Genomic DNA, 12,280 nt, shown 5'->3' with positions numbered 1-12,280 from the left:
ATTATTTTCTAGGAGATGGGGTGAGAAAGAAGACACAAGACACAGAGCTAACCCTACATAGAGCCTTCATAGTCAGTGCACCCTGAAAGGCTTAGATGTTGCCCAGTAGAGACAAGGTCCCCAGTGTTAGTTTTTACTGCCATTATTCTGTGTCAAGCACATTATTTATTTTTCTCAGCCTCACAGCAATTGTGAGGTCAAAGCAGTCCCATGCCCTACAGAGAAGGACACTAAACCCCTCTCAACAACTAAAGTTGGATCACTAAGCCAGAATCCCAAGATCCCCTCTAATTCCAAAGCTTGAACTCTTCCTGCCCTGCGGCCTGAATTGCTGGCCAGACTTTCATCTGGGGGCAGCTTGTCTGTCCACTTTGTAGGATTCCATACATGAAGCTAAGGGCCCTGCCTTCTCCCTGGCTCTGTCCATCAGAATAAACAGACAGCACCCAAATGAAGCTCTGTATGCGAGGAATAATATATTGCTTGCATAATTTGAACCGAATTGTCACTCCAAAATTCCAAGCTGGAAGCCAGCTTTTGTCCAAGGATATGGAGTGTTAAATATAGAAATTCGGGTTAACTCTGCCCCACCCCTTTGATACAAGAAATCACTGCCAGAAATATGGAATATTCTCCAGTAGTCAGAGACAAGAACAGGGAAGGCCCTAAGACAAGGCTTATATGTTCTGGTTTCAAATCAGCATTGAAAAGTGCAGCTACCTATCAGCTAAAAAACAAAACAAAAAATCAAAAATTAAGGCAAAGAAAACACACACACACACACACACACACGCGCACACACACACACACATACACACACACACACACACACACACACACACACACACACACACACACACACAAAGACTTTTTCTCAAAGAAAATTGTGGCAACCAAGCAGAACTTCCCAGGCACAGTCTGTCTTGCCTCCATTCTCCAAAGGCAGCAGGCATCCAGCCACATGGTGCTGTGTGCTACTCAGTGCACTGTCTGACACCCTATTCAATATCACCTCTTGGTTTCCATGTGCAGAGAAAGCTGCCCCTGAAATTTGGGCTGCCTCTTGGAGCAGCAACCATGGAAACAGACAGGGTTACCAAAGAAGCACCTGATTCCTATTTGACTCTGCCACTTCCTAAGTTGTCACCCCAAGCAGATCCCCTAACTTTTCAAGGCCCTTGCTTCCTTACCTCATCATTAATCTCCACATTGCAGCGATGTAAGAGAGATTTGGAGTCAAGCCTCAAGAGTGGTGGAAATCATAGCCCTTTCTTGGTCTCCCTGCTTGGTTAATCTGCAGAGTTCATGGCCACCACCAGCACCTGGTGTTCCTTCCCCTCATTAGCTCCTACTTGGTTCCCCTCTCCATTTTTGCAGTTCTCTCTCTCCTCTGGAGGACCAGCCTTGGACACTCTGGATACTTTCCCCTTTCCTTTTAGGGGTCTGAGTACAGTTCTGTCTCTTCTTAGGACCCTGTGCAACAGGCTGAGTTCTTAGCAGTGCTGCTTCTAGGTCTGTAGCACAGAACACTCACACACTCACAGGGGCGGAGAATCCTCCCCTCCTCAAGGGTGTGACTAGGAGCATAGATGGGAGGGTTGACTGTGAACAACACCCAAGCTCGAGGAGCTTTCTCTGTTTCACAACCTCTGTGCCCTGACTGCACCCGGAGCAGCCTGGGGCTCCTTCACAGCTGTCCTGGCTGCAGCCTTCCCTCCAGGCAGACGTGGCAAGGACTAGCTATGAATGAGTCCTATCGCTGTCAGGCAGCCACCTGGGTGGAACGGGGCTCCTCAGCGACAATGGGTGGTGTGCTCTTCAGTGCAGGACTGCTGGGCAACCTCCTGGCGCTGGTGCTGCTGGCGCGATCCGGGCTGGGGTCCTGCCGGCCAGGGCCACTGCATCCGCCGCCCTCGGTCTTTTACGTGCTAGTGTGCGGCTTGACAGTCACCGACTTGCTGGGCAAGTGTCTGATCAGCCCGATGGTCCTGGCTGCCTACGCGCAAAATCGGAGCCTAAAGGAACTGCTGCCTGCCTCAGGCAACCAGTTATGTGAAGCCTTCGCCTTCCTGATGTCCTTCTTTGGGTTAGCCTCGACCTTACAGCTACTGGCTATGGCACTAGAGTGCTGGCTGTCTCTGGGACACCCTTTCTTCTACCAAAGGCACATCACCGCCCGCCGGGGAGTGCTGGTGGCACCAGTCGCGGGCGCCTTCTCTTTGGCTTTCTGTGCGCTCCCCTTTGCTGGCTTTGGGAAGTTCGTCCAGTACTGTCCGGGTACCTGGTGCTTCATCCAGATGATCCACAAGAAGCGCTCATTCTCGGTAATAGGCTTCTCTGTGCTCTACTCCAGCCTCATGGCGCTGCTGGTCCTCGCAACTGTGGTGTGCAACCTGGGTGCCATGTCCAACCTCTATGCCATGCACAGGCGCCAGAGGCACCATCCCCGCCGCTGCTCCAGGGACCGCGCCCAGTCAGGCTCAGACTACAGGCATGGGTCCCCGAATCCTTTGGAGGAGCTGGACCACTTTGTTCTGCTGGCTCTCACGACAGTGCTCTTCACCATGTGTTCCCTGCCTTTAATTGTGAGTTGCTGGGCAATAAAGTTTGAGAAACTGGGCCACCTCAGGCAAGAGCCCTGTGGGAAGTTGTGGGGGAGAGGGGGAGGGCTAGGAGTAGCATCCAGTGCCTGGAGGGTTTGAACTGGAGCTTAACTCCTCAGGAGTGTGATTCCATCCACAGTCATAAGGTATGACTCCATGTGAAAAAGGAGAAGAGGGAATGTCAGACAAAGATTAGAAAGATGAATCACGTGGTGTCTCCTGAACTCAGCAAAACCTTTTCCAGTTAGCAGACACCTCCTCCTTTGTGCTTTGCTTCCAGGAGGTCCCCAGTCATCTGTGTGCCCAAGACCTTAGTCCTCTATTTCCTCCCCATCCACCCCTGCACATGCTATGTAATATTTTATTTCATTGGATCTGCCCTTTAATTTACTGGTGTTGGAAACAGACTAATCAGGGAGTTCCTCTCAGTGGTTTGGCCTGGAGAGAGAAGAAAGATAGGGAGTGATTGAGTTTATCCCAAGAGGATTAGAGAGGTGAGTGATAAACACAGATTTAGTTCTGAAAACCTCTTGTGTTGTGGAAGCTGCCACCAGGTTGGGGGTAGGTGGTTGGCAGCAGCAAAACAAGAGCAGCAGAGGAGGAGAGGTTTCAGGTGGCAAGTTGTTTCCTCACGTGTCCTGATGGTTTCTTTTCTTATGTCCTGGCCAATGAGATGGCAAGGAATCCTACTCCCGTGGGGTTCCAACTTACAAGGAAATGACTGTAGAGAGGGTTGACAGAGAAACTGCTGCTGTAGGGATCACATTTGAACAACCACCCTAGACCAACAGCTCCCAAATGCTACCCCATGGCCACCTCTGCCCTCCTTGCTGTTCTTGACACAGCCTGAAATTCAGAGTAGTTTTTCTTTTTACAAATGAATATCTGTAACTAGTTTGATGAAAAACACCAAAGACTTTGAGCCCAATTAAGTTAAGCTCTATTCGAATTATTAAAAATAATTCAATTATTTTATTCGATATACACTTTAAGAGGTATACCCATTGTTGTTATTGCATCTTTTATGTCAAAAGTAGAAACTGTAGGAGGAGCTGGAGACATGGGTCAGAAGCTGTCATTAGGGACCAATCCCCAGCACATACATGACAGCTCACCACCGTCTATAAACTCCAGTTCTGGGTGTCAGATGCCTGCTGCTGGCTTCACAAGGACTAGGCAGACATATGGTATACATCCATACATACAAACAAAACACCTTTAGATATAAATGAAAAAATAATAGTTGCGAGGATGTGTTTATCTCTGGTTCTATTAGTTTCAACAGAACACCTGCTATTTAGCCCATTGGCCTATAGACCTGAAGCCTTTATTCTCTGAATAACCTCACAAAACACCTCCAGAGTAGCTGGAGTGTACCTGTGCTGTGAGCAAAGCAAGCAGTAGTGTCCAGTAGCTTTGGCTGCTTCAGTGGGAATAACTCAAACAGTGTAAATAATGAAAGAACCCAGGCCTTCCGAATATCTCTACGGGATCTGTATTGCCTTAGGGTAACTGTGAGAATTAAAGGAACTAACTTATTTGAAAACCATTTTGTGAAACAGTTTGTAAAGCTCTGGATAACTGTCCCCCAGGTAGCTTTCCTCTCAGGAGCCATCATTCCCTAGGCAGAGGAACAGCACTGGCTGTTGGTCTGGGTCAAGGTTCAGCCCTAACTAGCTGTGATAGTGGATTAGTTACTGGGTGACCTGACCTGTTGTGGGATAACCACACTTGTTCTGTAGGATTAACACACACACACACACACACACACACACACACACACACAAACACACACACAAACTGAAATTTCTTTGCTCTGTTATGAAGTATATGTATGTATATGTGTGTGTGCACCCATATGAGTACAGACACGTGCATTGCATGGTGCACATGAGGAGGCCAGGGAGCAACCTCAGTTGTTGATACTCAGCAGCCATCTTGGTTGACACACGATCTTTTGGTTTGCTGGTGTGTAGATCAGCTGGACAGGAGCCTCCTCTCTTGCCATATTTCTGTTGCTGGGATAAAACAATGTGACCAAAAACAACTCAGGAAGGAAAGAATTTAGCTCACAGCTTCATATCACAATCTATTGAAGGAAGTCGGGGCAGGAAGTCAAGGCAGGAGCCTGTAGACATACACTGAAGCAGAGATCATGGAGGATCACTGCTCACTGACTTGTACCCTGCAGTTTGTTCAACCTACTTTCTTTTTTTTTTTTTAACAAAAAAGATTTATTTATTTATTACATATAAGTACACTGTAGCTGTCTTCAGATACACCAGAAGAGGGCATCGGATCTTTTTACAGATGGTTGTGAGCCACCATGTGGTTGCTGGGAATTGAACTCAGGACCTCTGGAAGAGCAGTCAGTGCTCTTAACCGCTGAGCCATCTCTCCAGCCCTCAACCTACTTTCTTATGCAGCTCAGGATCACTTGCCCAAGGTGGTGGCACCCACAATGGTCTGGGACCTTCCCTATCAATCACTAAGTAATGTTCCACAGATTTGCCTACAGCAGTTTGAAAAACTGAATTTCTGTCTTCTCAGGTAACTCTACCTCAGTGATTCTCAAACTGTGGGTCATGACCTCTTTAGAGGTCACACATTAGATAACCTGTATATCAGATATTTAGATTATGATTCATAACAGTAACAAAATAATGGTTATGAAGTTATGATGAAATAATTAAAGGGTTGTAGCATTCGGAAGGTTGAAAACCACATTCTAACTTTTTGAGTCTACCACAAATGCAAACGGACACTACAGGAATACGTGGGTTACAGAAGTCCCTCACCATTAGGTTTCTGTGAGCTCTGGAGAGTTGACCTCAGGTCCCCAAGCTTTCATAGGACTTTCCCACATGGAGCCATTTCCCCAGCCCACTTGAGTGATTTTGAGCAGAAAATCCAAAATGCTGCACAATCTAAAACATTTGAGCATTAAATTCATGCTTAATTGATTCAGCATTAATTCATGCTGGAATCCAAAATAGTGTGTCTGTTTCAAAATGTATAAAATGAAACCTTCAGACCACAGATGTATCAAACAAACATCTCATGAAAATTGTGACTGAAATACTTGGAGAGTTTTACGATATATCATGGGTATGCACATATTCCACATTCTGGGGGAAAACAAAAGGTTTTCTAGTTCCAAACAATTTGGAGTAAGTGTATATTCGAGCACCTGTGAGGGTGTGAGCGTGTGTGCATGTGTGTGGGCATGTGTATGTGTATAACACAGAACCCAGTGCTTAGCCTCACAAATTAACATCAGTATTGTTACTAACAGTGGCTTTCACTTATTGTTAGTGCCTCGTGACTGTAGCAAATTATCAGGAGTCTGATCTCCTCAGGAGACTTCATGTTAGTACAAGGCAGCAGTCTGCAAACCTGTGTTCTAAGGACCTCTTTTTTCTTTAGTTGTTTCTTCTTTTTCCTTTCTTTCTTTCTTCCTTTCTTCCTTCCTTTCTTTCTTTCCTTCTTTTATTTGTTTTGCTTTTGCATTTGAAGACAAGATCATAGATGAGACTGGCCTTAAACTCAGAGATCCATTTGCCTCTGCCTCCCGAGTGCTGGGATAAAAAGATGAGCCAACACTGCCAGGCATCTAAGGACCACTTAATACTCTCAAAATTTACTAAGGCCCTAAACAACTTGTATCGAAATGGATAGTATCTGAATCTATATCTATCATATCATATAGTAAACCTAAGAAGCTTATAAAATGTAGTTGTAAGGTGTTGGGGAGATGGCTGAGTTAGCGAAATGCTTGCCATGCAAATATGAGGACGAGAGTTTGAATCCCCAACATCCTTGTAACATCAAGTTGGCAACAGAAACATTTTCTCAATGACTGCTGAACCCACCTTGGGGCACTCTCTCAAATGAATGCTCTTCTTATATTCAGAATATTTTTAATTACATGCATATGTATGAGTGTGCGCACACATACACACACACATATATATACACAGACGAGTACACACATGATTTGAATGCACAAGAAGGACGGAGTAAACAAACTCCCATGAGTTAACTTCTGACTTCCACATGTGTGCTTGATGCCTCTAACCCTAAACTTATAAATAAATAATATAATTTTATTTTTAAAGTATAATGTTTCTTTTAATTATTAAAGACACATTCCTTTATCAAGCATTCTTGCATGGTTAGAAGTTTGGTTGGAATTACATTTCACCACACTCCTCTCTGAGGACAAAATTAACTAATATATAGCACATCTGTGAAATGTTTGGTTCTAAATCAATTTAAGGTTGTGGTGTGAGTCATAGCCATTTGGTAGATATGGGACCTCATCCTACCTACCTCATCCAGCACACTGTAGCTGAGTGAGATACACAATGAGAAAAACATCCTATGCATCTGCACAGACTGTAAGGGAGAAGAATGATTAAGGCTAATGGAGAGCTTGGCAGATGAAAGGGGCACCTCCTGCTGAGCAAATGATACACGAGTTAATTATGAAGTGTTTATAATATCCCAGAACCTGTTCTTGAAGCTATCTTCACTCCATCTCATTCTGGCTTGAGAATCATGGAAAGCAGGTGCAGTGACTTTCCATAAAACTAGGAAAACTAGATGTAGATGTCTCCATCTTCCCTGAAAGCCACGACTCTGAAGAGAGGATTCTAACCTGGACGCTTAGACCTTTAGGCACCATCTCAAAGAGACTCCTAAAAAGGGTGATATTTAAGCTGACTTGAAGGACAGTGCTGTTTGGCTGTTTAACGCATTTCTAGGTTTGTAAAATGAAGACAATGACTGTTTACCCACAAGTCTTTTGTAAGAAGAACATGAAAATGTTAAAAGCCACAGGACTGTGCCAGGGAAGTGAAGGGTCTAAGTGGTCCCTGGTCACCACTGTTACTGCTGGCATCGTGAAACAGGAATGAGGAGAGACGGTGTCCATACGGCAGTGACAGGTGAGAGATGAGTCTAATGGAAGTCAAGTTCCTCATGCTCTGGACTGAAATAACCAAGACACTGACTGCTGTGGAGACTGGAGGCAGAGGCTAAGGAGATTCCTTCTAGGAATGTGTGTCTTTCCTGAGAGATGTTCCTGGGTGGCCTTCAGTGCTCTTAACCACAGTTACTCCTACTGATAATGATTTCTGAAGTTTGTGTCCCATTAGGGTCAATGTGTTTCATTGTGGATTTAGAATCCAGTAGGCATGGGAGGTCTAATGCTGTAAGAAAAAGTACCTAGTCTCAGAATGGTGGTCTGGGGTTGTTCTGATCTAGGTAGCAGTGTGACCTGAAAGGCAGCAGAGAGAGTCATGATTTGAGGCACAACACAGAGCTCTGAGGAAACTACAGGGACCCAGGTTGCATTAAGGCATAGAGGGAGGCTGGACACAGGTAAGCACGGTCTATCTTTAGGGTACCTACTACTCCCACCTTATATAGAATCTACCTTAAGCAAAAGACTAATTCACTTGAGATGGCCAGGACTTTTATCTGATCACCTCTTACCTTTTAATGATCATATTTCCTGTCTTTCGACTTCTACTCAAAACCCCATTTTATTGATGTGTCCATGTGTCTGCTAATTACTTATAAGCAAACTAATAATAGTGGATAGACTCTAGACAGGACTGAATAAAGCATGCATATGAGGACACTAGCTAAAAATTTTGTGTGGGTTCAAGGCACCAAGTAGGAGAATGCTAGAGAGTGAGGCAGAAGAGGGTGGGTGGGTGGGGGAGCGTCCTCATCAAAGCAGGGGGCATGGGGCTAGGAGGATGGGATAGGGGTTTGTGGAGGGGAAACCAGGAAGAGAGATAACATTTGAAATGTGCATAAAGAAACCAATATAAAAGTAAAAAATGAAATAAAAAGAATTTGTGTGGGGAAGCCTGGGGTCTTTGATCTGAGAATGTAGGCCTTGAGGGAGTCAGTATCCTGGGTCTCCCTGATGTCCCTCAGGCTCCTCTTTTCAGGCCCGTCCACATCAAACTGCCATAGGGTGAGAATTCCAGGCTAAGACAAACAAAATAATGGAATTCCTTCCTTCTGAAAGCCTTTATCTTTATTTGTGGGATGATTTTTTTTTCCTCTCCAACAGTATCGTGCTTACTATGGAGCCTTTAAACTTGTGGACAGAGCTGACGGAGACTCGGAAGACCTCCAAGCCTTGCGTTTTCTGTCTGTGATTTCCATCGTGGACCCCTGGATCTTCATCATTTTCAGGACTTCAGTATTCCGGATGTTATTTCACAAGACTTTCACAAGACCTCTGATCTACAGAAACTGGTGCAGCCATTCCTGGCAGACTAACATGGAATCCACTTTGTGAGGGCTTTGCATGTTCTGGCAAGCTGAAAATACAGCACACATTCGGACAAAGAACTGTGGTTGAAAAAGCCTTACAATTGAAATCCTTAAAAAATACCTCCCACGGGGAGCTAGAGAGATGCATCGGCCCTGAAAGAGCATTTACTTTTCTTCCAGAGGACTGGAGTTTGATCCCAGCACCCATATCAGGTGCCTCACAACCACTGTAACCCCAGCTCCAAGGGATCTGACACCACTGGGCTCCATAAACACCTGCACTCATGTGCATATAACCATACTCGAGCTCGCTCTCTCTCTCTCTCTCTTTCTCACACACACACACACACACACACACACAGAGAGAGAGAGAGAGAGAGAGAGAGAGAGAGAGAGACTTAAAAGTAATTTAAAGTAAATTTAAAGTATCTCCCAGAATTAAGACATCTACTTTTGAAAGTAACCAATTTTACAATACGTTGTCACTCTGTCTCCATAAACCCTTTTGGTCCATTAAAAAAATATACTATTAACAGCCACTAAAATTTGTATGTTGTAAACAGTGTTAACAGTGTTATAGCAATGATTTTAATTGTCTCAACATTTGTACCTGATAGTTCTAAATGTTTAGAGCAGTCTTAAGTGCTATGGTTTTTATTGAAATACAGTAGAAACAATACTGTTTCACTGTTTGTCATTTTGCGGTGGGTGCTCTTGAACAAGCCTAGCAATGGCTCACATGTTTTTACAGTGAAGCCTAACTTAGTTTGTATCATCATAGCTTCTTGCTGTTGTTCGTTTGGTTTGGTTTTTTTGTTTGTTTTTGTCAAATGACCTAAGAATAATCTGAATTATAGATACATTTCAGAAAAATGAGTTGGGAAACTAGATCAGGTCGAGCATTTGGAGCGAGCATTTCAGAGGCTCACAGCCACAGGTGAAGGCTACAACTCCATGTAGTTAAATGAGGCAGGATGTGAGTAGGACCAACAACTCAAAGTGGAAAAAAGGAAACTGATCTTTTGAAGTCTGGTCTGGAGACAGGGGTGTCGGGTGGGGGGGTGGTCAAAAACTTTCATGATGAGACTAAAATTTTCAATTCAGGAAACCATTTTCACGTTGATGGATTCTTTGAAGAAGAGGAATTATGTTTCTTGGGAGAACACTGGTGTGTGGCTCACCAAAGAGCTGGATTATTTACCAATTTCAGCCGTGTGAACTCATAGGGCATTTAGCACAGTGAGAGGCCCACTCAGGATGGAACCTCTGTGGAGGGTCATGGCAATGGTCCTCACAGCTGCATAGTACAGCTTCGGTCTGCTGTTAGAGGAGGGAATAAAATGGTACCTGGGGCTCCTATGAGCTCTGCTAGCAGAACCAGAGCACAGCGTGGCTCCAAAGGACACGGAGGGCGCTGTGATTGCTCACTTATGAGATCTCAAGGGTCAGCAGCTCTATGTGTGGTCCAAGGAGAAAGTGGAGCATGGGCTGCCCCTGCACTGGGAGAGAAGGTTCTAGCTAGAGATCACAGCAAGAGCTTTCAGCATTTCTAAATCAAGAGGTGGGGATAAGATAGAGTTTTTGAGTCCCTGAGCATCCTGTCACTCAGATGCTGAACCAGTCTTAAGGTCTGCAGCCGGCAATCTCTTCCAAAGACAGGAGGAGCTCCCTCTTCCAGTTCAGCAGAAAACCAATTTCCTCAACTCTGAAACCTCGAGATAGTATTAACTTAATGTATTAATATATGTATGTATGCATGTATGTATACCAAAACTGAAAAAGCCAAATTAGGAATAAAGGAAAGATAACTTGAGAGTACGACACAATTGAAAAATGTTCTTGGCTTTGGTTTAACTTGTGTTTCTATGTTTAATGTGAATGATGAATCTTTTTCTTTTGGTCTGAAAGGTGAATCTTTTTGTGTCCTACTATTAGAAAGTATGCTATGGTAATTGTCTAGAGAATTTGATAAAGCACCAGATGAATCCATAAATGAAATTTTTTAAGATTTTTCAAAGAAAGATGCTTTTTAATATAAAAGAAAAGCAAGTGATTTTGTTTCCATGAGCAAATAATTGCCAGCAATATTTTAATATCTAGTCATGCAAGTGTGGTTTTTCCAAAGTAGGTCTTAATATTACCTTAAACAAAATTTCCTAGACTTATCCAAGAACTTAGTGCACTTTTTTACATGAAATGCTGATAAACTGCTCTGATGACAGCCATGTCCAGTTACAGTCCACTGGGCAGGGATCCTCACTGGTTGATCAGTAAAGTATTAAATCCCTGGCCCAGACCTCATGCACAGCAGTTGGCTGGGTGCACTTTGCTCCTTGTCCACTAGAGGGAGACAAGCCTGAATGGTTTAATGTAAATGGAGATTCTCAGTAGCAATGGGCTCCTGCAGTGCTAAGATGTCCCCAGCAGAGCAAACCTGTCTGAAGAACTTCTCAGGGAGCAGGTGTTTCCTTAAAGCACTGAGAATGGCTACACAGGACAACTGAAAACTGACAGCACGTTCAAAGACAGTGCACAGAAGAAGGAACACATATCCTTAAGAAATGTAGAAAACCATGCAGCCTAATCACAGAAATGCAAAGGATGAATTAAATGACAGTGGGTCAAACAAAACACTGTGGCCTACATGGAGGTTATTGAGATGTAAATGTTCATGATCCTCTGGGAAGTTTGTCAATTTCTACATCCTTCCTTGATAGCAGCCTTGCTGCAGATATACTAAGAGCCTAAAATGATCAAAGGTGCCATTATTAGAATTACATTTTTTGGAAAAAGAGATAAGGACTAAAGAAGCAAGACTTCTCATGATACAAACAGGATGCAAATTACTTACAGGTGTGACTAATAAATATGGACACACACAAAAAACCTTGCAAAAATAAATCAAAGAAAGCATGAATCACAGTTGCTCTTGTCCACAATTCTTTATGTTTTCCAAGATTTGAGATGATAAGTATTCCTTTTACAGGAAAGTGTATTTGAAAATGTGTCTAGAACTGAACTGAGAAAATAGAAGGAAAAGGCACCCAGGGTGAGCTTTGGGTCTGAGGCATCAGAATGTGCAGAGGCAGGCAGGCAGGCCTGAAGGAGGGCAGCAGGCTTAGTAGCTTCATCTTGTCCCAAGTGTGGATTCATGACCCAAACCTCACAGAGAAGGCGCTGCAAGAGTGGCAGTTTCCACACTGGGGAGTAATGGGTGGGTCAGCAGTAGGAGCTAGAGTTCTGGCAGGCCCTGCCTTTTTATAACTGGGGGCTTTGAAATGAGGGCAGTCTGATAGATGGACTTGGGGGCTCACACTGGGATGTGGACTGTGACTGGGGAGGGCAGGGGCACCAGGGAGCATGAGAGCATGTGTCACACC

The 12,280-nt window shown here is 44.2% G+C and overlaps 1 protein-coding gene and 1 long non-coding RNA gene across 2 annotated transcripts in view; both read left to right on the top strand.

Annotated features, from left to right (window-relative positions):
- Window positions 1-8,302, top strand: part of LOC134482088 (uncharacterized) — a 74,265-nt gene extending 65,963 nt beyond the window's left edge. Inside the window, exon 3 of the long non-coding RNA XR_010058112.1 lies at window positions 7,872-8,302. This is a non-coding gene — a long non-coding RNA (uncharacterized LOC134482088). The remainder of the gene's footprint in view (window positions 1-7,871) is intronic.
- On the top strand, window positions 1,626-10,721 carry Ptgdrl1 (prostaglandin D2 receptor-like 1). The gene is made up of 2 exons (NM_001135164.2): window positions 1,626-2,585; window positions 8,695-10,721. Exons 1-2 carry the CDS (start codon window positions 1,743-1,745, stop codon window positions 8,923-8,925), a joined length of 1,074 nt encoding a protein of 357 aa, NP_001128636.2. The 5' UTR covers window positions 1,626-1,742; the 3' UTR covers window positions 8,926-10,721.
- The last annotated feature ends 1,559 nt before the right edge of the window (window positions 10,722-12,280 follow it).

The sequence above is a fragment of the Rattus norvegicus genome, chromosome 15 (assembly GCF_036323735.1).
Source record: "Rattus norvegicus strain BN/NHsdMcwi chromosome 15, GRCr8, whole genome shotgun sequence".
In the NCBI taxonomy this organism is placed as follows: domain Eukaryota; kingdom Metazoa; phylum Chordata; class Mammalia; order Rodentia; family Muridae; genus Rattus; species Rattus norvegicus.
Note: the sequence above shows the minus strand (reverse complement) of the source record. Positions and strands in the feature narration are given on the sequence as shown.

Bases quoted from the DNA above. Each gene is read 5' to 3' on its own strand.
- Ptgdrl1 (NM_001135164.2), top strand. From the start codon at position 1,743: ATGAATGAGTCCTATCGCTGTCAGGCAGCCACCTGGGTGGAACGGGGC. The intron at 2,586-8,694 runs GTGAGTTGCTGG...CCTCTCCAACAG, and splicing joins TGTGTTCCCTGCCTTTAATT to TATCGTGCTTACTATGGAGC.